Source organism: Fistularia commersonii, chromosome 10, assembly GCF_037954325.1.
Source record: "Fistularia commersonii isolate RoL2024-O1a breed Wild chromosome 10, RoL_Fcom_v1.0, whole genome shotgun sequence".
Taxonomy (NCBI): Eukaryota; Metazoa; Chordata; class Actinopteri; order Syngnathiformes; family Fistulariidae; genus Fistularia; species Fistularia commersonii.
In genome coordinates this window covers 2,471,580-2,496,825 of record NC_141293.1, presented here as the reverse complement: position 1 = coordinate 2,496,825, position 25,246 = coordinate 2,471,580, and the positions used below count along the sequence as shown (strand labels likewise).

At 39.3% G+C, this 25,246-nt stretch overlaps 1 protein-coding gene across 1 annotated transcript; it reads left to right on the top strand.

Annotated features, from left to right (window-relative positions):
* Positions 1–6,914: 6,914 nt before the first annotated feature.
* Positions 6,915–24,197, top strand: LOC147230077 (uncharacterized). The gene is made up of 19 exons (XM_086154385.1): positions 6,915–7,029; positions 9,322–9,486; positions 11,544–11,837; positions 12,994–13,338; positions 13,426–13,737; positions 13,858–14,245; positions 15,036–15,045; positions 15,133–15,291; positions 17,101–17,152; positions 17,533–17,844; positions 17,953–18,249; positions 19,355–19,666; positions 19,775–20,071; positions 20,647–20,952; positions 21,025–21,315; positions 21,407–21,733; positions 21,809–22,120; positions 22,237–22,385; positions 24,010–24,197. The coding sequence occupies exons 1-19, from the start codon at positions 6,915–6,917 to the stop codon at positions 24,016–24,018; spliced, it is 4,452 nt and encodes a 1,483-aa protein (XP_086010511.1). The 3' UTR covers positions 24,019–24,197.
* The last annotated feature ends 1,049 nt before the right edge of the window (positions 24,198–25,246 follow it).

Sequence of the window (25,246 nt, the reverse complement as noted above, 5' to 3'; positions counted from 1 at the left end):
GGAGTTTGGAAAAATGTCATTTATAAAACAAGGAAATTGAAAAAAAAAAAACAGCTCAATAATTTCAAAGTTCAGAGAAATAGATTAACTATATAACACTGGTGTATATTCTTGTCTCCGAAAACAACAATGTTTTCTATATCCGTGTGAGGGATGGGAGGTTTTTGAAAGGGCAAATGACACTGTGATACAATGGGGTGGCACAGTGACACACACCGCTGCAAAAACCTCACATATCTATCTATCTATCTATCTATCTATCTATCTATCTATCTATCTATCTATCTATCTATCTATCTATGCAGATCCATCCATTTAAAGTGTACACAGGAGTTTGATGGCTCAAAAGCATGTAAGTGTAGCATTGAATCCCATTTATTCCCACATGCACTGCAGCATTTGTGCACGGATGTCACATAAGACATAACAACCAAATGACATCGAACATGAAGTTCATGCAGAAAATTCCTTTTTTTTTGTATTTTATTGAATTTCAAGATTCAGGATTCAGTGTTTAAGGTCATATATCCATCTCCACTGTATGGCTGAAAGTCTTGACTCATCTCTCCAAATAATGGGAATCAGGTGTTCCAATCACGTCCACGTTCACAGGTGTGTGAAATCAAACATTTTTAAAAACGTTTGTGAAAGAACGGGTCGCTCTCAGTGAATTCCAGCGTGGAGCTGTGATGGGATGTGCAACAAATCCAGTCGCTCGAAAATATTCCACCGTGATATAAGAACAAGAGGTCGCCGAATTTCTGCTCATAGTAAGATGAAATAACATTCACATCTTTTTAATTTTGTCATTGCTACTGTCACTTTTTTTCGTTTATTTTTATCCTTGTATCTTTCCTCACTTTGTGGGGGATGGGAACAGCTTGTAGTCTGGAATTTTCATTTTTTTTTTTTTTGGTCAACATTTCTGACTTATGACATTAATGGCAGCTATGGAACAAAAAGCATAAATTTATTGGATAATGGGAAAAATCTGTTTTTGTGAGAAATAGTAAGGTGAAATGACATAAATCAAGACAACGACAAATAATCCCTGGATGTCATTTGGTTGTTCGTGTCAGAGTCAAGTATCATCTTGTTATAAAAAAAAAAAAGTATATATTTTAATTTATATTAGAAAACAGGATGTGCATCACTGTATTTGAACATTAAGAGGAATTTGTCAAAAACAACACCGTTTTGAACGGAGAGGAAAAAGGATGAAATGTAGATACAATATTTATCAGTATGAATTCCTGAGCTGAAATTCCAAAGCTTAAACTTTATTAGAGCTCAAAGAAGCAACATGTGAAAATCTGACTTCATGTCTGCAATAATAGATATTAAAGGGTTGCGTTTTTTTTTTCCCTCCAAATTTAATTTTTTTTGACATCTAATGTAAAAACATACGCCGCAATAATTTACCAAAGCTATTTTTTTCCCTTTTTTTTGTGTCCTTTTTGGTATAAAATGAAAGGAGCGGATGTCTGTACCTGGAAACATTTTTATCTTCATCCGTTCCAAATTTCACTTTTGTCATCCAGCGAAAATAAAACATATGTAAATAAGTTTTAAAGAGGAAGAAAAAAACAGAAACGATTTGCAGAAGAATGACGAGCCACGATGGAGTTTTTGTAGGAGACTTAGTCACTGTGACTGGCTGGTGGGTGGCACAGTGATACAGAGCAACAGAAAAACCTCCTTCCTTTCGCCTTTACCAAATATTAAGGATTCGGCGATCGTTTAATCATTTAGAATTTTTTTTTTCGTTTTTTTTTTTTCCAATCGTAATTACGTTATACTTTAGACATGTTACTTGTATTTTATTGATACCATAATGCAACAATTTGAACAGAGTGTGTGTGTGTGTGTGTGTGTGTGTGTGTGTGTGTGTGTGTGTGTGTGTGTGTGTGTGTGTGTGTGTGTGTGTGTGTGTGTGTGTGCGCGCGCACATATTTATATGTGTGTCTCTCTCATATATATCATATAGAGGTCTCTTTCTCTCTCTATGTATGTGTTTGTGTGTGGTATTTCTTTCATTTTATATATATATACATATACACGTGCGTGTGTGTATATACACACACGTGTGTGTGAGAAATAAGCATATGTATATAATGTAAGCACATACACGTGTGTGTGTGTGTGTGTGTGTGTATATATGTATATCCTGGAAAAGTTTATTTGAAACATTTTACCAATAGAGTTCAGTGAAACATAGCTTTTCTTCAAATCAAATATTAACATATATATGATATCACATCTTTGATCGCATGGTTTACACAGAATTCAGCTCTTTATGTTCAATGTTGGTTTTTTTTTTTTTTTTAATTTTGTGCAAACACAGTGTGTTATACAATCAAAAGCAATGATCCAAAATGGAGAAAGTCCAAAGAATACGTGTCTGGCATGGATTTAAAAAAAAATCTATTTTAAAGCTGGATTATTTAGAAATTATTAAAAAATAGATATCAGTATTTTGAAGAAGAGAAACACTTTCATCATTCATCACATCCTGAACGTTTATCGAACATTTATTTTATCCGTTTTTTGCAATTTGCTAGTTTTTTGGGGGAGCATTTTCTGCAACTGAATTCCAAACAGATAGAACACGTAGGAATAGAATAGATATTTCCACTTTATATTACAAGTTGGTTTTACATTTGAATGAAAAAAACATTTAAGGATATAAAAAAAAGCACTTTTAATAATTCCTTTAATAGAAATGGACTCTTTTAAAAATCAGACATTTTAAAAAGTCAGAGTCAAATCAGACAAATGTAATAGTCGCCTTGAAAATGGATGTTTCACATATAGAGAGACAGATTTTTCTTTTTCTATTAAAAATGATGACGATGGCATGAATTGACATTCATTATAGATAATTAAAAGTTCTATAATCCAAAATAAGAAACCCAGTAGGAACTGTTGCTGGTGTCAGAAGGGGAGTTTGGAAAAATGTCATTTATAAAACAAGGAAATTAAAAAAAAAAAAAAAAAAAAAAAAAACAGCTCAATAATTTCAAAGTTCAGAGAAATAGATTAACTATATAACACTCGTGTATATTCTTGTTTCCGAAAACAACAATCTGTGAAACAATGTTTTCTATATCCGTGTGAGGGATGGGAGGTTTTTGAAAGGGCAAATGACACTGTGTACTATGGGGTGGCACAGTGACACACACCGCTACAAAAACCTCACTGTCTGTCTGTCACATAAATGCAGGGATAAAATAACACGTGTGTGTATGTATACATACATACACACACATGTGTGTGTGAGATATAGGCATATGTATATAATGTAAACACATACACATGTGTGTGTGTGTGTGTGTGTGTGTGTGTGTGTGTGTGTGTGTGTGTGTGTATATATACAGTATATATGTGTATATGCTTACACACTACATTTTTTGAATTCATCTTTACATTGTATACATGCATGTATAATATAAACTCACGTTAGTATTTATATAATATTTCTTGAACTTTTTCTCATCAGAGCACCTAAATACAGTATTCTGTTAAATCAACCTGTTTATAGCAAAAGGGTTCCTGCAGCTGTGGGACTGTTAAGAGTTATTTTATGTTGTTCAACATCACAACACATACAAAAAAAATGTTACTAAATATATATTAAAAATTTGAAACACTTGTAGAAGTGCATTCTACTCAATTAATCCACAGCAGTAATATTTTAGCATTTATGGAGATTCTCATGAGTATATTTATTGGTAGTAATGTGTTTGGATAAATGCTGTCATTGTCAGGCATTTGTTTTTGTACTGAGCTGAATCACAGTGTATAACTGGGTACCACAGTGAGAACTCTCAATACAAAATCCTTCAGGACCACGTTTTTCAAATAGTGGTTTGGAATGATCTCATAATCATGTTTTTATTCTTTCCACAATTTATCTTCATACTCTAACAAAGATTCGGCTTATAATTAAAAATGCTAGCAAAAATTGCTTGCTAGTAAGTTAATGATAATTTACTTAATTTATAAACCTAAAAAAATGGGAAAAGTATATTGAGACAATCTAGTGTTAAAGTATTTCAGTGTGTGTGTGATAATATCTTTAAGTTATCTATATATGTCTGTGTGTTTATATATATATATACACATTGTGTGCGTTTTCATTTATTTGTGTGTGGGGCTAGAGTCTCGTGTGTGTGTGTGTGTGTGTGTGTGTGTGTGTGTGTGTGTGTGTGTGTGTGTGTGTGTGTGTGTGTGTGTGTGTGTGTGTGTGTGTGTGTGTGTGTGTGTGTGTGTGTGTGTGTGTGTGTGTGTGTGTGTGTGTGTGTGTGTGTGTGTGTGTGTGTGTGTGTGTACACATACACACATATATATACACGTGTGTGTGTGTGTATATATAGTGTGTGTGTGTGATTATATCTTGTGTGTGATTATATCTTTATATGTTATAAATATATCTATGTGTGTGTATATATTAATGAGTGTGTGAATATGTGTGTGTTATAGACTTCTTCTGTTGTAATATACAATCTCAATATATTCACTGAATATTTTTGATTTCATTTTTCTTTAAATTACACCTCAAAAGAAACTTAGGATTTTTAATCAAATAAACTCTCTCCCTTTGTAAATATAATATTAGATTAGATGTGTAACCTGAAGATGGCATGGGTTTATTCAAACATTTTGACCTCCAGTGTTAAAGCTGTTAAATAATTTGACAAATGCATGTTTTTTAAAACCTATTCAACATGCCAAAAGTGAAACCCTGATACTGAAACTCTAGCCAGGTCATTATTAACATCCTTTTAGATCAACATTTGAGTAACAGACAGGAAACACTCTTCACCACAGCAGGTGCTTCCTCGTCCTCTATCTGAACAAGAATTCTAGCCTGGAAGTCCAAGACTGATTAACAGAGCAAAAGAAGCCGCACTGAGAGTGATGTGTGTGTGTGTGTGTGTGTTTTTTTTTGGTTTTTTTTTTGATTAAAAAAAAAAAAAATCAGGTCGAGTTTATGTTCTGACACACTAAAAAATATTATAAAGTCAACATCAAAATCTCACAAGAAGTATTTGATACACTGCTGAAGCATTTCCAACTTACAAAGCATATAGAGGTTTAATTTTTATCATGGGTTTTCTACAGCTGTGAGTGGAATCTGAAACAAAAATCCAAAAAAAACACAATTTTGCTTTTTATTGCATGACATGTATTTGATGCATCAGAAAAAAAAAAAAAAAAATTTGGTCGAGAAACCCTTGTTGGCAATAATAGAGATTAGATGTTTCCTGTTCTTGAGCAGGTTTTCACCCGATGCAGCAGGGATTCTGGCCCACTCCTCCTTGCAGATCTTCTCCAGATCCTTCAGGTTACGGGGCAGTCGCTGGGCAGTTTGGACTTTCAGCAAGATTTTCTTTGGGGTTCAGGTCTGGAGACTGGCTAGGCCACTCCAGGAAGCTTGAGATGCCTCTTATGGAGCCACTCCTTAGTTGCCTTGGCTGTATTTCCCGGCCATCTTTAAGGCTCCTACTGAGGGAAGGAGGTTGTTGGCCAAGATCTTGCGATACATGGCCCCATCCATCCTCCCCTTAATACAGTGCAAAAAAGCATACGGTGCAGAAAAGCATTCCCAAAGAACGCCGTTCCCACCTCCACGCTTCATGGTTCGGATGGTGTTCTTGGAGTCCAAAAAGCTCTATTTTTGTCTCCTCAGACCACATGACCTTCTTCCATTCCTCCTCTGGATCATCCAGATGGTCACTGGCAAACCTCAGACGGGCCTGGACATGTGCTGGCTCAAGCAGGGGGACCTTACTTAGTAGTTGTTACTAATGTTTTTCTTTGAGACTCTAGCCCTCTTCAGGTCATGGACCAGGTCCAGCCATGTAGTTCTGGGCTGTTCCTTCACCTTCCTCACGATCACTGATGCCTTGCGAGGTGAGCTCTTCCATGGAGCCCCAGACCGAAGCACATTGACCATCATCTTGAACTTCTTTCACTTTCTAATGCGCCAGCAGTAGTTGCCTTCTCACCAAACTGCTTGCCTTTTGTCCTGTAGCCCATCACAACCTTGTGCAGGTCTACAATTTTATCCTTCTACAGCTCTCTGGTCTTGGCCGTTCTGTTTGAGTGTGAGCTAATAGGTCTGTGAGAGCTGCAATTCTTACTGGTCGGTGGGTGATCGTGCAATAAAATGCAAATTATTTACTGGATTTTTGTTGATTCGGGCACTCAGTTAAAGTACATATGATTTTAAAATTACAGACTTCTATATGCTTTTCAAGTGAGAAAAGCTGAATTATTAGCAGTGCATCAAATAGCTCATTTTCTCCAGTGACTTTTCTTTCTGGCTTTTTTTTTTTTGTTCCCCCCAGAGCTAGCTTGTGGTAGCTGATGTGTGAAATGGCACGGCAGTGAGGCGGAGGTGGAAACAGCTGTGGTTCTGGCTAACTGTTTTAAGGTAAACATAAACTTTTGAGGAAAGTTCATCCGACACTAATGATGAAGATCTGGTGAATATTCGATTGTCAAGGGTCCAAGAAGTTGGCATTTGCTTGTGTACCTAAACAAAACAAACGTAGCCTGTTGGGGATGTGTCCCTTGTTGGGGATGAGCCGCACCAATTAGTTTAAATTACCATTTTGGTGGTAATATTGATAGAAAACCTGGCATCTGCTTGTGTACCAAAAAAAAAAAAAAGAAAACGTAGCCTGTTGAAGATGTGTCCCTTATTGGGGATGAGCCGCACAAATTAAATAACCATTTTGGTGGTAATATCGATATAGATCTTGGCAATGTTTGGTTGTCATGCGTCCAAAAACTTGTTCTGTCATCTGAATCTGCTTGCTTATCTAAGAAGAGCAATGTAGCCTGTCTGAGTGCCGTCCCTTGTTGTTGAGCCTTCGGGAAGGCTGCTGTTGGGAAAAGAAGGGAACATGTATTTGGTTCCCGCCACAATTGGTCCAGTCAAACTTGGTAGCGTCATGGGGATGACAGAGACGGACCTGATCAAGCTACCTCCATTTGCGGTCTTCTTTCATTCGAGACTTGGCAAGTTATTTTTGAGTCCGGTATTTGACTTTGTCTGGAGTGTTTACCTTCACTGCAATATTGTTCTCTGCTTAATGGAGACTTGGCAAGTTTTGTTTTTGGGACATGGTGACAGTTTTTTGGACGGACCACACATGCTCCTTACCTTTGCGGCCCTTATGTGGGCACTTTCGCGCATGTGAGGACTCACCGGCACGCAGACAACTTGTTTCGTGTGGCGACTGCAGAACTGTGCAGACAAGGGTTTCGTAAAGTTCCTTGCGTTAATGGGTACCTTCAATGGCAAAAAGGTGCTGTCATGGAAAGCGGAGCATTTGCTATGTTCTAGCCTCAATTGGGCCAGTACAACATGTTGCGCAGCGAGGGGATGATGGCCACTGCCCTGATCAAGCCGCATCCCTTAATACGTCGTTGTCAGGGGTTACATTTCACTTGGTGGCGGCTTAAGCCTTATGAAATGTCCTTTTTAGTACCGTATTTTCACGACTATAAGGCGCACATAAAGGTCTTAGATTTTCTTCAAAATGTGCGGCGCGCCCTATAGTGCAGTGCGCCCTGTGTTGTTGTTGTAAGGCGGACATAGTAGAGAACACCATGAGAACTTTAAAGGGGGAAGTGTGGGCGTTGATTGTATATAAAAGAACGGGTATGTGTGTTATGCAGAACATCGTTATTTTAACAACCCTGAAAACCTCGCCGACAAACACATCCAGCCCAGCCACGTCGCTAACCTGGATGAGGTGCCGCTCTCTTTCGAAGTCCTGGTGAGTCACTGTGGAGAAGAAGGGGACCAGCACGATGGTGATACGCACAACGGGGTATGAAAAGTCTTCTTGGAGATCACGGTTTCACTAAGAGTGGAAGGCAGCGAATGGATTGTAGACTCTCGGGCTAACGTGTCTGCCGCCACTGTGGTTCCAGCTTCAGCAAAAGCCGGCATCATTTCCGAGGAGCCCCGCGGCACGGAAAGTGACTGACAGTAAAGACAGTGAACCCGGCATGTTTGACGGAGATTTAGCGCAGCTGTACAGATCAGAAACAGAGGATGAGGACTTCCATGGGTTTGATTGATGGCGATTACCGGTTAAAAAATGTGAATACCAAACTCCGTTTTGCTCCCGCTCTGTTTTTAAATACGCACACTTGTATGCTTGTGTGGTGTTGTTGTTGTAAGGCGGACGTAGTAGAGGCCACCAGGAGAACATTTAAGGGGGAATTGTGGGCGTGGATTGTATATAAAACCCGCGCCTTATAATCAGGCGCGCCTTATGTGTGCATTAAATACAATAATGGCACCCATAACTGAGACTGCGCCTTATGGTCGTGAAAATACGGTACTTCATGGCCAGGTGGTAATGGTGCCCACCGCCTCTTGTATGGAGTTCTGTCTCGTCGTATGTAGAGGGGAGGCGGTTTGTTTTGGATTTTGCCTTGTACGTTTGTCCTTGCTATTATTTGTCTGCTGCTTTCATTGGAGACTTGGCGAGTTATTTTTGAGTCCCGTATTCGATTTTTGTCCGGAGTGTTTGCCCTTGCTGCATAGTTGTCCTCTGTTCATATCTGAGACTTAGCAAGTTTTGTTTTTGGGATCCAGTGACCGTATGAGCTGGGTTTCTGGTAATAAAACCTTTGACAGGAATCTCTACTTTGCATTTTCTGCCTGATCCACCATCACCAAGCCGTATCCTCTCGCCCATCCCGTCACAAATACCAATTCCATGGTTTCGTTGCCTCTCCAAGCTGGGACCTGACAAAGGTCACCATTTTTCTCCGACTGTTCTGGGGTACAATAAGAAAATAGGCCAAGTTCTTGTTAAAATCTTCTTGTCTTGGCCACTGGACTTGAATTTCTTCACTTGAATACATTTCACCCCTCATCCAGGAGGCTTCTTCACTTCTAACGACCTATGAGGAGTTTCCAAATATAACTGCTAGAAGATGGGTGGAACATCTTCAAGTGAAGAAATTCAAGTCCAGTTGCCAAGACAAGAAGATTTATACAAAAATTCACCGTGACCTAGAAGCCTAAGCTTTTGGTTACAGTGAACAGAAAATGACTATTTTCCACTTTGGGTGAACTCCCTTGTCAGAGGAAGACGTAAACTCCAAAACTGGTGCGACTCTTTATTTGCTTCACATCTAGAATATCAAAACTTTGAGTTATAGAACCGAGGGGAAAAAAAAAAAAAAGCATAGTTCAAGATGTGAACTATAAACTCCCCTTGAGTTCAACAAATTGTTCCAAATAGCCGTTAGGGGGGAAAAGGGAAGTCATGGTTTTATGAGCCAAAGTTACATGTGAGGAAATAAATATCTCTAGGGACGTGGTTGATAAGCCAGGCTTTGGGAAATGCTTCTCCAGACAACTTGGAATTTGTATTAGAAAGCGATTACAGACGATCATTGTGGATTACTTTGACTACTGGGGTCAAGGAACCACCGTCACTGTAACTTCAGGTAAGTTAAACTCATCTACTCGTATTTGTTGTTTTCATCCATTATCTCAAAAAAAAAAAAAAAAATCGGATTTTAACAGTTGTTGTTGTTACCCTGAGGTAGGTTCATCCATGTTTTCCTTTTTTTTTTTTTTTTTGGTCCGTAATCCGATTTATTTTCATCCTTTTGAGAAATTTGTGAGATTTTTACGGTCGCCGAGAGGATCAAAAAAAACCCCCTCAATCCAAAACGCGCAAAAACGTAAAATCGCGCCGTCGCTAAAAGGTAAACTGTCAAAGTACCTTGCAAAGCAAGTTTTGGAAAGACCTGTTGAGCAGTTTGCCACACCGTGTATTACTATGGCGCGTTTGACTACTGGGGAAAAGGCACTACCGTCACCGTCACCTCAGGTATGTCCTTTTACTTTTCGCAATTATGGCATCATTATATTTGCGACAAAGCGTTTGCTTTGTCGAATATATTCTACTGCATGACAGGTTGAACGTAAAGCGTAAAAGTACCGTCGTTTCTTCGGGACAGTTTAGGATAGTATCGTCCAGAGTTTTTGTCTAACGGGGGAAATCATGGTATGACTGTGATTACTGGGCTTTTGACTACTGGGGAAAAGGCACCGCAGTCACCGTAACATCAGGTAAGACTGGTCCAAATTCTAATTTTATGCTGTTAATTAACAAGAAATTGCACGAACTTTAGTTTAGGAAATGTTGCCGGACTTTTTCTGGCCGCAGGGAAGTACTTTCTTTACGAAATTCTCGAACTACTAGACAAAAGGCGCCACAGTTTTGTAAAGAACAAACCTTGTATTCTCCCAGCGCTTGAGTTCACGGTATATTTCAGAACATAGCGGAGTTTATTAAACGGAAAGGCAGATCGGAGAAGTAAGTTGCCACTTTTTGGAGCGGCAGTAAAGTATTTTCTTTACCGTGTTCTTATGGTTTTGCCTACTGGGGAAAAGGCACCACAGTAACAGTCACCTCAGGTAAGATTGGACAAAATTCGAACTTCATGCTGTTATTTAACATGGGATTTCATTAAATGTATCTCGTAAGAAAGCGGGGTTTATCTTGAACAACTGCAGCTCATAGATAGACTTTTTAAAGCAGCGTTAAAGTACATTCATTACTGTGTGATCGCTTTGACTACTGGGGAAAAGGCACCGCAGTAACAGTCACATCAGGTAAAACTGGTTGAAATCTTCATTATATTTAATTTAAGTTTCCCTTTGAAATGTTTTATTAGGTGTAAACTTGATATAATCTCCCGGCGAGCACCATTCGTGAAATTTCCCGAAATATATTTCAGGACATAGTGGGGTTTAGTACGCTGGGGTTTTTTTTTTAGCAGCAGTAAAGTACATTCATTACTGTGTTATGGTGAATTTGACTACTGGGGAAAAGGCACCGCAGTAACAGTCACATCAGGTAAGAATTCCGGCTATTCTCTTTACCGATCGTTAAATTAAATGTAAAATAATAGCAAATATTATTTATGACTACAGGACACGCCGAGGGATATTTAAGTTAAGTTCTTTACCTATAAAAAATCTACTCTTATGTCGTACCTCTTTTTCCCAATGATAGAATTAAAAGTAGAATTAATATTTTGGTTTTTATTCTCCTTGAAAAAATTGATTCGCTGGAGTCTTTTAATTTGGTCTTTAAAAAGTGCGAAGAATTATTGCGATTTTTAATGAAACCCCGGGTTATTTCTTTGTCTAACTGCCATCCGTGTACATTTCTTAAGTTTTATTTTAATAAAACCAGTCTGCGGTTTTTCGGTACCTGCTATTATGTTTTTTTTTTTTTTTTTAATTTTTTTTTTTTATCGAAGTTTCTGTTGAGTTTTGCACACTTAACTTAAACTAGATTTAAGAATTATTCTTCCTGAATGTGTTCGGCAAATCAATATCCTATTAATCGTCATTATTTATCTCCGTGCTCGAAACGCAACAAGCAAAACTCGGTAAAATCGCACTCCGTCGTGAAAACCGCTTTTTACTTTTTTTTTTTTTGCACGCCGGTGTTTTCAAACCGCCGTTAACGCTCGTCCTCTTGCAGACACGCCGGCCCCTCCAGTTGTGTTTCCTCTGCGGCCATGTTCCTCCGGCACGGGGTCAAAGGTCACCATCGGCTGCATGGCCACCGGCTTCACTCCCTCGGCGCTGACGTTCTCCTGGAGCAAAGGAAGCACGGCCCTGACCGACTTCGTTCAGTATCCCGCAAAACTCGACGGCAGCGTTTATACCGGAATCACTCACATCCAAGTGGATAAAGCGGCGTGGGACGCCAAAGAAAACTTCACCTGCACCGCCACGCATTCGGAAGGAAGTGTTGCAAAATTAGTCACTCCAGGTAAGACTCATCTTGTTGCTAATTTACTAATATTTTTTTTTAAATTTGTTTGCATGGATCTTTTTTTTTCTTTCTTTCTTTGAACAGGAAATTTTGGAAATTAATGACTGCATGATATATTAATATTCTGAGACGTGGAATACATTAACATTATTACAATATGAATGCATTATATGTTTATGTCCTATATATATATAGATGTATTTATGACTATTCACGTCAGAGAATGCTAAAAAACAAAATTGAAATAAAAATCATGAGACAAAAGTCCACAAGAAAAAAAAATCACAAACTTTTACAGTCTATTTTTCTTTTTTTTTTGTATATTAATGTATTGTGATATACATGGAATTTCCATTCTTCAGTAATCAATAATAATAAATTATAATAGTAGTTTTTCCAATTACGATAATGATGATGATCAGGAAAAAACAGTAACTATTATAAAGTATCAACTCTGCAAAGTCATCTTTTCAAGTTAAACAAACTGCAACCTATTCAGATACTTACTAATATTGTGCGCTTGCAAGAAATACAAATTCAAAATTTTTTTAACCAGATTTGCAAATCGTGAAATTGAAATTTTTTTATTTTTTTTTTGAAGAGTCAGTTTTCTTTATCAGTGCAATTGTGACGGAAATGTTTTTTTTTTTTTAAACTACTTTTTATGTGGCACGCGGGTCGTACCACAATATCCTAAATCTGGCTAAAAGGTAGAATTTCTCGAGTTTGTGACGTCAATGAATTTCCTTTCTTCTTCTCTAGAAGTAAGAAACACGAATTTCAAGGAAACGTAACCCAATGCTATATTTAATCCGGACGGCGAGGAGAAAATGAAAAGGCTGACGCTTACCGACATTAACATCAAATCAGTTTGCGGCTTGATTAACCTTCTTTCATCCTTCTCTGCAGAATATTTGCACTTCTTCCTCTGATTTACTTAAAATCCTGTGATTCCTATTACGTTTGACGTGCCTCCGCTTGCATGTATATGCAGAAGTAAGCATGAAAATAGGAGCCATTTTGACATTTTCTGCATACTTGAGTACCAAGCATGAGGATACCCCATAAATAGATGAACATTGTGACAAGCTTCTGCATATATTTGTATTATTCCTAGCTTCCGCATCCATATTTTTCTGTATATCTTTTTCAGAATTCAGTTCTTCGGGACCAGATCTTACAGTGCTATCTTCCTATAACGAGCAGAGCGAGATTTCCTTCCTTTCCTGCTTTGCCAAAGGGTTTTCACCAAAGCGGCACTCGTTTAAATGGCTTCACAACGGAAAAGAAGTCGTCCTAGACAAGCAGGATGTTTTGCTTGGGGCGAATAAGCGCGGGGATGGAAAATTGGTGTTCAACGCCGCCAGTTTCCTCAATGTTAGTGCCACCGGCTTGTCCCCGGATGACAAACTCGCATGCCAGTTTCACGGACGGAGCGAAAGCGGTCCGAAAACTTGGGATATAAACGTACCGATCAAACCCTCAACTGTTTCACCGCGTGAGTATATTGATTTTTTTTTTTTTTTTGGTTTGGAATAATACACTTGAATTTTACTTAACGCATGTTCATGAATTGGCCCGGCAGAGGTTTGTATCGACCCGGACGTGCAAATAACCATCATACCGCCCAAGTCGGAAGACCTGTTTTTAAACAAAAAAGGAAGCGTCGTGTGCGAAGTCAAAGTAAACAGGCCCCCTCTGGAAAACATCACCTGGGAGGACGACCGAGGGAACGTCATGGCCGCGTACCAAAGGCGTCCGAACGGCCAGAAAGGCACGTTCAGCCTCTCGCTCGATATCACGTACGAAGAATGGCACAACGGATTGGAACGCGTCTGCGTCATCGACCATCCCAACCTCTACGACGGCATGAAGAAAACCTATTCCCGCAAGTTGGGTAAGAAAACCGCCGTCTGTTTTCCGGGAAACGTCCCCCCCTGTGTTTGTCTTTTTTTTTTTTTTTTTTTTTTTTTTTTGTTTGGGTTCCTCGTCTCTAATCGGCATCTTGTTCTTGCAGTAAACCCAGAACAGCGTCCTTACGTTTACATGCTACCGCCTCTAGAAAATTCTAGAAAGAACTTGGTCACCCTGACTTGCTATGTGAAAGACTTCTACCCCGAGGAAATACTGGTGTCTTGGCTCATCGACGACGAGCCGGCAGATTCCACTTACGTTTCGAACACCACGAGCGCCATAGAAAAAAACGGATTCTATTCCGTCTATAGCTACCTGTCGATCAGCTACGAGCATTGGGAAAAGCAAGACCTGATGTACAGTTGTGTCGTTTATCACGAAACTTTAAACGATACGGTCAAAACCATCTCCAGGTCCATTGGCTCCAGATCAGTGAAACAAACCAACATAGTCAACCTCGACTTGCTCATCCCCGACACGTGCAAGTCCCGGTAGATGTTGTTTGGCGTCCCTGTTCGTTTCAATGTTTACTGTTTTGTGATATGACTATGTGTGTGTGTCTTTTTAATGCAGAATCAAAATAAAAAAAAAAAAAAAAGGAAAGAAACGCTTCGTTGATGTATCTCACTTGTAGATTTGTTTTCCAAGCCTCGTGCTTCATGGTCTGTGTGTGTCGTGCATTTACTACTAAATCTCTGCAGTCTATGGTGACAATTTAGTCATCCTTAATTCTCATAAGATGCATTTGTGTGACTTGTCTTTGTGTGTGTGTGTGTGTGTGTGTGTGTTTTTCCCTCTACTGGGTTTTGCACCCACGGCAATTGATGTCAAATCTTGTAAAAGCCAGACTGGAGTCTTTCAACGGCAACTCAGGGGTCGAAGAAAATCATATTTTAAGCCGTTAGGTAACTTTATCACCTGGGGTGGAGAAAATACCCACCTCACAAATTATCACAATTTTTTTTTTTTTTTTTTCATTTTTTATTGGTTGAGTGCAACATAAAGCAACTTAAACATAACAAAATAATGAAAAAAATAAAAAAATCAGTTTATCCAGACAAATTCCAAACCCATCCGTTGAGTATTTATTTACAAACACTTGCGCATAGAAGGTATTTTTTTTTTCTCAGGGTTCACCTGCAGTGTTATAGGTTTAATGCTCTTTAAATATTAAATCACAACATTCATTACAAAAAAGTTTTAAATTAAAGTCAAATCTCATTTGTGAACATTTTTCACATCTATATTTGTGATTGACCAACTGAAGGCTCTTTTTATTAGATTTGCCAACGTGTGATCTGGAAAAAGACCTGATAATGTTGAAATTTTTAATTTTTTTTTTAAAAAATTTTTAAAAAGCCTTTGGTATTAACTGAAGCATTACTGTCCAGATGACGTGAACGTCGACAACCCCGTCGACAACAACTTCTCGTGCGACACTTCGATGGAGGTCGATCACATGGGAAACACGGCTCTCACCTTCATCTTCCTCTTCCTCATCACTCTGCTGTTCAGCGTCGGAACCACCGTTTTCAAGGTACTGAACATCGTCTCCGTGGAAACCGTCCCTGATGACGGCTTCGGCAGAAAATGTTGAAATTGAAAAAAAAAAAAAAAAAATCTGATTATTTATATATTTATGAAATAATTCTATATATTTATCAAATATATGTTATTTTTCGTGTTATTATTGGTGGCATTGAATTGGTTTGATTTTCATGAATTAATCCATGCATTGGTTTTTAAGATAATATATATTGATCCCCACATGGTGTCCAAAGATATGAATGTAAATAGAGACAATAAGATTGCTATATGCAACTAATAATTTATAGAATTATTTAATTTATCTTGAATCAGTGTCTCAGGATCGTGCACTTGTTCATTTTCCCGCAAAACAAATTGTTTTCAGGGTTTTAATTCAGCTCCGCAAATTACTTATTTTTACAAAAAGGAAACAATTGAATTATTTGTTAACTGATGAAACTCTCAGGATAAATAAAATAAACGATTTATACCCTCATCGCCTGGTCAAGTTAAATCTTTTTTTTGATATTCTAACTGAAATACGAGCAGTTTGGTTCGCTATTATGAATGTTTCCATCTCAATGTATCCAGATTCATCATCTAAAATAAACAAATTATTTCGGTCAAGTCAAATCACCTTGCTGTGATCCATTACAAGTTTGTTTTTTTTGATAATTTAATTCCGATAAAAAATGTTATTAAAGCATGTCAAATAAAATGGTCACTGCAAATTTTTAATATCTTAATTATTATAATACCTCAAATATGATTCCAGATTAAACCAACAATCAAATACCAACGATTATTCGAAAATAACACAGCTATTGTATTTGTCATTGTTATGCTCACTTAGATATCACCTCAAATATTAATAAAATGATTAATTCCGAATTCATTAAATATTTCAAAATGGTTTGACAACATTATTTGTAACTATATCTGGCTGCTATTAATGTTTATTCAATGATAAGCCTAAAAAGGCCTGTTAATTTAAACTAAACAGAAAAATGGAACAGAAAAGTTTATTATCATTATTGCTGTTAATAAATAAAATAGAATTATTGTTCACATCGACATACTTTAATTGGATACCTATAATAATATTTTCATGAAAGATACAATGATTACTTCCTTGCTGTCGGAAATATTATTTGAATTTAGTGCCGGCGAAATGAAAGATCCAAGAAACTAAATGTTGCAATTAAAATACAAAATGTGATACTGAAAAATGTGCATGTAGCATGTGGTCGGAAAATATAAACATATATTTATTATTTCTATTTTTTTTTTTCCAGGTCAAATGAAACATGGAGAGCTCTTGCTGAAGAAATGACTTTATATGTGTGTTAATTCCTGTCCGTGATAATATCTTTGTAAGTAAGCATCTGTCTGTCACTATATATAATAATTCCAAATAAACATATGCAAATAAGATAATGTAATAAGATAATGTGTCTGTTCCTTCTCTATTTCAACAAAGTAGTTTCATCATTCGTCATCCAACACCTGGAATCATCATTGCGTGTTGAAATGCAAATTTTCTTTTTTCATCCGTGTGAAATAAGTTCTCTGTTAAGGTCCAGCAAAATCATTTTCACATCTTGTGAGATATTTAAATATATTTCTTTTACTGTTAAAACCGCCGGCAGCACCTGCAGTTTGTTGACGCACCGTCGATTTTTGCTTGGTTTCACTTCTGCTTTTTTTTTCTTTTTTTTTTTTTCTTTTTGTCCTTTTTTTTTTTTTTTTTCGCCCGCCGCTCTCGCCGCTCGCCACGACGACCTTCTCCGCTGTAACGTTTCGCATAACACACTCTCAGCCTTGTCATATCTCCAGCTGGTTCACTTATAATTACGTTGGCAATGCGAAAGGTACGTAACACCTTATAATGAAATAAGGAAAGTTTTCATTGCACCTGATAAAATGTTAATTAAGCACAGCAATCCTGTTGATTGCAAAACAAACCATCCCTAAAAACTATTAGTAGAGCTTTTAAGAACAGAGATTTGTTAAAAGATAATGGATATTGATGAATTCAGAAATCAGCCAATAGCTTTCCCCCCAACTTCAATGTAAATTATGTGTTTTAAACAATGATGAGAAACTTTTAAGGGTCCGCTGATGTTCTTAAACTCTGGTTAGTTTCTCGGAAATGCTTATCAATCACCAGTAATCTCGATGAATCCATCATTCCGGTCATTTTTATAAATGCGATCGATTGAAAATGCAATTTTTTTTTTTTGCTCCTCAGACCTGCGGATTTCGTCTCCAAATATGACCTTGCAGCCGGTCTGGGACGGGACAATCGGAGCCTCTCCGGTCAAGCTGATCTGCGTCTTGAGCGGCAGCTTTTTGCCTGAAAGTCAGAGCCTCACCTGGAAAAAGGACGACCAAGACGCAGACTTCAAGCCGATCCAAAGAAAGCTGCAGAGCGTCGAGGCGACTCGGAGAACTTACAGTCTCAGCAGTGAGATCGAGCCAAATGCAAAAGACTGGACGGGCGGTTCGGTTTTCTCATGCAGTTACTCTCACAATTTGATCAAAACTATACGTGTTTGTGACAGTAAGTATAAATGGCTGCTCACTCTCAGTTCAAGACTGATTTCCGGTATAAACCACCGACAAATGATTGACATTTAAGGGTATAAACTGCTGTTTTTTATTTTTTCAGCACTCCCCAGCTTGCCTCCTCTGCTGCACGTGGAGCTTCCATCCCTTGACGCTGTAACGACGACAAATTCTGAAGTGAAAGCGACGTGTTTGGTACAAACTATATTCGATGCTGCCGTTAGTTGGCTAATAGATGACGAGCTCCAGTCCGCTGACCGACAGACCGATGAGAGAAACGCAACTCACGTCAGCAGCAGTCTGATCATTCCCATCAACCGCTGGAAAGTCATCGAGCTTCTCAAATGCAAAGCCAAACATCCGTGCTTCTCGGACACCGAGGAAACGGTCCGAGTCTCAGGTGAGAGCGCGGGGGGGACGGTCAAAGTGTTGGGAGCGCTTTGAAAGCGATGGAAAAGGCTGTAGTGAACAATTTTTTCCAGAAAAAACAGGAACATAGGGGAACTTATAAGAGCGGAGGTAGGAGCACGCAGGTAGACTACATCTTGTATAGACGAGGTAACCTGAAAGAGATCAGTGACTGCAAAGTAGTTGTAGGTTAGAGTGTAGCCAGACAGCATAGGATGGTGCTTTGTAGGATGACTCTTGTGACAGGGAAGGGCAGGAGTATGTACAGAGAAAGCAGTTGGCAAATAAGAAGTGGGATACTGTGAGGACTGAAGAGAACAGGGAGATACAACGCAAGGTGAAGATAGAGACAGCAAAGGCAAAACAAAGGGCGCACAATGACTTGTATGCTCCATTTGACAGTAAGGAGGGTGAATCTATACAGGTTGGTGAAACAGATAAGATGGAAAGGATGTACAACAGGTTCGGGGGATTAAGGACAGAAAGGGAAATGCATTGACTGATGCTAGAAGAGTGATGGGGAGATGGAAAGAGTACTTTGTAGAGCTGATGAATGGGGAAAATGAAAGAGAGGCAAGGGTAGAAGAGGTGACTATTGTAGACCACAAAGTAGCACAGATTAGTAAAAGTGAAGTGAGGAAGGCATTGAAGAGTGGAAAGGCAGTTGGTCCTGATGATATACCTGTGGAGGTGTGGAAGTGTCTAGAGGAGGCAGCGGTAGAGTTTCTGATTAGATTATTCAACAGGATATTAGAGAGTGAGAAAATGCCTGAAGAATGGAGACAAAGTGTGATTGTGCCTATTTTTAAGAATAACGGGGATGTGCAGAATTAAGGCAACTATTGAGGGATAAAGTTGATGAGCCATACAATAAAGTTATAGGAAAGAGTAGTGGACGGTAGACTGAGGGCAGAAGTCAGCATTTGTGAACAACAGTATGGCTTCATGCCTAGAATGAGTACTACAGATGCAGTATTTGCTTTGAGAATGCTAATAGAGAAGTACATGGGTGGTCCCCTTGGTCTTGGAGATATTGAGTAAGAGGTGGTTCCGGCTTTTCCAACTGACCAATTGAAAATGCAATTTTTGCTCCTCAGACCTGCGGACTTTGTCTCCAAAAATGACTTTGCAGCCGGTCTGGGACGGGAAAATCGGAGCCTCTCCGGTCAAGCTGATCTGCGTCTTGAGGGGCAGCTTTTTTCCTGAAAGTCAGAGCCTCACCTGGAAAAAGGACGACCAAGTCGCAGACTTCAAGCCGATCCAAAGAAAGCTGCGGAGCGTCGAGGCGACTCGGAGAACTTACAGTCTCAGCAGTGAGATCGAGCCAAATGCAAAAGACTGGACGGGCGGTTCGGTTTTCTCATGCAGTTACTCTCACAATTTGATCAAAACTATACGTGTTTGTGACAGTAAGTATAAATGGCTGCTCACTCTCAGTTCAAGACTGATTTCCGGTATAAACCACCGACAAATGATTGATATTTAAGGGTATAAACTGCTGTTTTTTATTTTTTCAGCACTCCCCAGCTTGCCTCCTCTGCTGCACGTGGAGCTTCCATCCCTTGACGCTGTAACGACGACAAATTCTGAAGTGAAAGCGACGTGTTTGGTACAAACTATATTCGATGCTGCCGTTAGTTGGCTAATAGATGACGAGCTCCAGTCCGCTGACCGACAGACCGATGAGAGAAACGCAACTCACGTCAGCAGCAGTCTGATCATTCCCATCAACCGCTGGAAAGTCATCGAGCTTCTCAAATGCAAAGCCAAACATCCGTGCTTCTCGGACACCGAGGAAACGGTCCGAGTCTCAGGTGAGAGCGCGGGGGGGACGGTCAAAGTGTTTGGAGCGCTTTGAAAGCGATGGAAAAGGCTGTAGTGAACAATTTTTTCCAGAAAAAACAGGAACATAGGGGAACTTATAAGAGCAGAGGTAGGAGCACGCAGGTAGACTACATCTTGTATAGACGAGGTAACCTGAAAGAGATCAGTGACTGCAAAGTAGTTGTAGGTTAGAGTGTAGCCAGACAGCATAGGATGGTGCTTTGTAGGATGACTCTTGTGACAGGGAAGGGCAGGAGTATGTACAGAGAAAGCAGTTGGCAAATAAGAAGTGGGATACTGTGAGGACTGAAGAGAACAGACAGGAGTTCAGGGAGATACAACGTAAAGTGAAGATAGAAGTAGCAAAGGTAAAACAAAGGGCGCACAATGACTTGTATGCTCGGTTGGACAGTAAGGAGGGTGAATCTATACAGGTTGGCGAAACAGATAAAGATGGAAAGGATGTACCACAGGTCCGGGGGATTAAGGATAGAGAGGAAACAGGGGGGCGGCGGTCAAAGCGTTCTGAAAGCGCTAGATTTTACTCGGTGTTGTTTTCACCCAGGAGTTCAAGCTCCGACAGTTAACATCAGGAGACTCCACCCAGACCCGCTGAAGAATGGCACTGCTATACTGGAGTGTGAAGTCACCAAAATGGACTCTCTGGACCTCTTCATCACCCTCCAGGCAAACGGACTCAACATTCCCAGCCAACAGTACCTTGTTCGTCCTCAAGCTCCAGGCCCTCATATCATCAGTCGGCAATTCAAGGTTCCTGAAAGCTACTGGGAAAGTGACACAAATTTTATCTGCAGTGTTACCCAGGGCTTCTCCAGCAGATACCAGTCAAACCCCATCGGCAATCTTTTTGGTGAGCGGCCCCTCCGTTGATGAGTCCTCCTTCAATTTAAGCTTTATTAATACTGGTATCCTTTCACTTTAGTGAAGCCGTCGTTAAAACTTCTCCTAGCGCCAAGCGGAGGGTCAGAAAACCAGACGCTCTTGTGCTATTCTTCTGGTTTCGAACCCAAAATTCAATGGTTTTATCAGTCTCAGAAGGAATTTTCAAGCTCAACCGCCACCAGTTTGGCTTCCGATGGACACGTAGCGGTCATCAGTCAAATACACGTCCCCCTAAAACACTGGAGAAGCGGCATGGACTTCACTTGTCAAGTGTCCGACAGGTCACTGAAACAAGGCGTTCTCGTTAGGGAGAACATCAGCTTCTGCTCAGGTGATTGAATCGTCCAACGGTTCCGTAAACAGTCCAAAGAAACGCGCAAGTTTTTTTTCAATGACGATTTTTTTTGTTTGTTTTGTTTTAGTAACTCCACAATCCTGTCAGGAAGTCAACGTCTTTATCACCGGACCGCAACCGCTGGAGTCCAAAACCGGCGAAAACGTGACCATCTCCTGTCTCCTAGTCAGTTCTCTTCTGTGGGACTTCACCGTTTCATGGCGGGTCGGCGACCAACTCGACACGCAGAACGTCGAAACGGGACGACCGGAGAGACACAACAACGGGACGGAGACCTTGCAGAGTTTTCTGAACGTGTCCGCAAACGACTGGGACGCGTATAAACGAGTGTCTTGCGGCGTGAAACACAAATGCTCGGAAACGGTCTACGAGAACCGCATCGTCAAAAGCAAAGGTATCGTTATCATCGCCGGATTTGACGCGCTGTATTTCAAAACAACAACTTGTTGTGTTCATCTTGTATCTCCAGGCCTGCAGGAACCAACGGTGAAAATAATCCCCCCTACATTGGTGGAGCGATCTACCTCCGACGCCCCGTTCGTTTGCCTGGTTTCTGGATTTTTCCCACCTAAAATCAGCGTGTACTGGGAAAGGGACGGTCAAAAGCTCCCGCCTGCGACCTACACAAACAGCCCGGCGTGGAAAAATACAGGAAGCAGCACTTACTCGATGAGCAGCAACCTAAACGTTTCTAAAACCGGCCGGGGATCCACCTACACCTGCGCCGTCGGGCACGAGTCTTCCGCGAGGCCTTTTCGGACCACCGTCACCGATGTGTTGGGTGAGCCAACAGATAAAATCCAATTTATATTCAATATCATCAAAACAGAGGGGGGGAATCGTGTGGAAAAATTGACATAAATGACCTGAAATTTGGCGTCTGCTCTTTTTACGCAGAGGCGTCGCCGCAATGCGACTTCGTAGACGACGTGGTTCACGTTTCCGTCGACAACAACGTAGAAGTGGAAAGCTGGTATATGGCTTTCGCCTTCCTCGTTCTTTTCCTCGTCTCTATCCTCTATTGTTTGGTGACCACGCTCATCAAGGTAAAATTTTCAGTATCTTTATTTCTGATTTTTTGTTTTCGCTCCCTTTATGAGCTCTCTTCAGGTTGGAAACAAAAGGGATTTCTGAAAATGTCCCGTATTTTAATGACTTTGGACAAATTTCACTTTCGCTCTCTTGTCACGACAACTGACATGACGTTCTATTACTGTTTAAATCACACTTTTTCGCCTTGTGAGCTACTTTTCAAATGACCATGTGAAAATGATCTACCTCCACTAAAAATGCTGAATAAATATTTAGTGAGTACACTTAACGCAATAAATGTTTGGGGATCTTGCATAACCCCTATGGCACGCTACAACAGAGTACTTTTTTGGTAAATATGTTATTCCCTTTTTTTGGTATAGCAATGGCAGATGAGGCAAACGCACGTTGAAAATGGCAATAAAAAAAAAAAAAAAGTCCACCTCCCATTCCGTTTTAGTCTTTTTACTTACCATACATTTTTATACCCATACATTTAGAAGACATAAATTGGATGCTAGCTCGCTAGCTTGCTAGAACGCACGCTATGTGCAGATGCGCAGTGACAGAAAAGGTCCGATTGGACGAACCGACTGTCAGTCAAGTGACAAATTTCATAATGCGGATGATAGGCTGACGTCTAACGTTTTAATGCCATGCCATCTACACACACTACCTTTGCGATCGACGTACTGGGCACGCCTGGTTTAAATGATAATAATAATCATCTCGATCATTTAACGGTGGTAGACAACAGCCGAAAGTCACTTATTTAAATTACTTGGGAGAATTCCTCTCCCTTCAGCTGCAGGGAATCTCAAAATCTTTATAGCCACTTTATAGCCTTGACTTGTTACTTAGACGCTTTATAGTTTTATTTGTATTTCTTACTCTCCCCCCCTTTTTTTGTGCTGTTTATACAATTTCCTACTCTTATTTATTATTATGTTTTACTTGAAACTCTGGCACAACAATTTCCTTCGGGATAAATATAGTTGTTTGTATTTTACATTGGAAAAATCACCACTGAATAAATATGTCAATTATGTTTTTTAATGAAATAGAATTAAACTTGTCTCAATGTACCTACTCAGTGTGAAATCCAGCTATGTTTGGTTTAAGCTAATGTTCTTGCAGAAACACAATATAACTTTTTATTGAATTTTCTTGAGCTCATCTTTCTTTAACTTTTTTTACTTTTACTTTTTTTACATTTTTCTGACCACCACTCATAAATGGACCTTTATCTGGGTCACAATATTCTTCGCTGTTTCACTCAAAGCATCACTAAACACTCCTGTATTGCCATCTTGTGGAAAAGCATTGTATAGTTCTGCCAATTAAATGTACTAAGACACATTATTTGCGTTGAACAAATCATTTTTGGACCAATCGGGTGAAAAGCATTTTTTCCACGGCATTTCATGGTAACAGGTGGAATAAAAAGTGAAGTATAAAATGCACTTTTTGACAATAGATGCATCAATTTCATATTTTTCCTGCACAATTTCTTCCATTTCTATACAGTATGCGAGTGTATAACAACAATAAAAAGTATGTATGTGTAATTATGTATGTAAACACTACACAGAAATGTCAACTAACCTCTAGTTTTGTTTTTTGTTTTGTTTGTTTCAGACTAAATGATGATGGATCGTGGACAGATCCCACTTCACTTGTCCGAGTTCATTTTAGGCGATTTTTTTTGTGCCCCTCGGTTTGTCCGCCGCTGTTTGAGATTCATTTAAAATACATTTTTACATTTCATGGTTGCAGAAATAAACAGTCAAATATGGTGAGCATGTTTTTTTCGTCATCTGTGTCACAATAAAACACAATTAAACACATCAAGATAGCTCATTATTTTTTAAATCATTTTCACAACACATGCACTCTACCTGAAACAGTTGTAAACATTTATATTTTAAAAATACTACCTCAGCTTTTACTACTATTTATTATTGGTCCCTGTACCAACTTCAAATGTCCAGTATTATTTCCATGCAAATGGCAAATAAAACAAACAAATCTAAGTTTTTTGTTTTTTTTTTACCAAAATTTAGAGGAAAAAGTCTGTCTGGGTTCATTTGAAACATGACATATTATTATAAATTATTATTATTATATTATTATTATAAATAAGGGATATTATTGAGAAGTACAAAGCATTGAAGGCCATATGAATCCTTGTATAACTCGTGATCATAAAGGAGAAATGCAGTGTTTTTCATCATTTCAATTTTAGACTCAGATCAAAAATACGAAATAGAAAAATAGGCAGTCGGACCGGATTAGATTTCATTATCGATTTTACGACAGAAGCTACATTTCCTTTCTCATCCACTGGACAAAGGAGTTGAAATGACGTTTCTCACAATCCCATGCGTAGACACCTTAGTGTGTCAAGTGTAGCAATAGCAACAAAAATAATAAATAACATTTAGTTACTACAGTAACCAGAAATAAGTTAAGTCTAAAACTAAACCGAGAAAAGCTGGTGTGCTTGTCAAGTAAGATCAGGCTAAACTAAACTTCTTGCACCTACACTTTGTGAGTTGCACATCAAGCTGCACTCAAACGTCTTATTGCACTATATTCAACTTACTGTTGTATTGCAATGTTCACACTCATATCTATAATCATATTTATAACAAAACAGAAGGTTCAGCATCCTGACGGCCAGCTGGATGAAGCCGTTGGTGAGTTTGGTGGTGCTTGAACGGAGGCCCCTGTATCTCTTCCCAGAGGGCAGGAGGCTAAACAAATTGTATGCTGGGTGGTTTTCATCCCCCAAAATTGTGAGAGCTTTGCAGGTGCATACCGTATGTCTTGCAGGGAGGGGAAAGGTGCACCGATAATCTTTCTGGATGTATTC

Bases quoted from the DNA above. Each gene is read 5' to 3' on its own strand.
- LOC147230077 (XM_086154385.1), top strand. From the start codon at position 6,915: ATGTATTTGGTTCCCGCCACAATTGGTCCAGTCAAACTTGGTAGCGTC. The intron at 13,738-13,857 runs GTAAGAAAACCG...TTGTTCTTGCAG, and splicing joins AACCTATTCCCGCAAGTTGG to TAAACCCAGAACAGCGTCCT. The intron at 15,292-17,100 runs GTACTGAACATC...ACACACTCTCAG, and splicing joins TCGGAACCACCGTTTTCAAG to CCTTGTCATATCTCCAGCTG.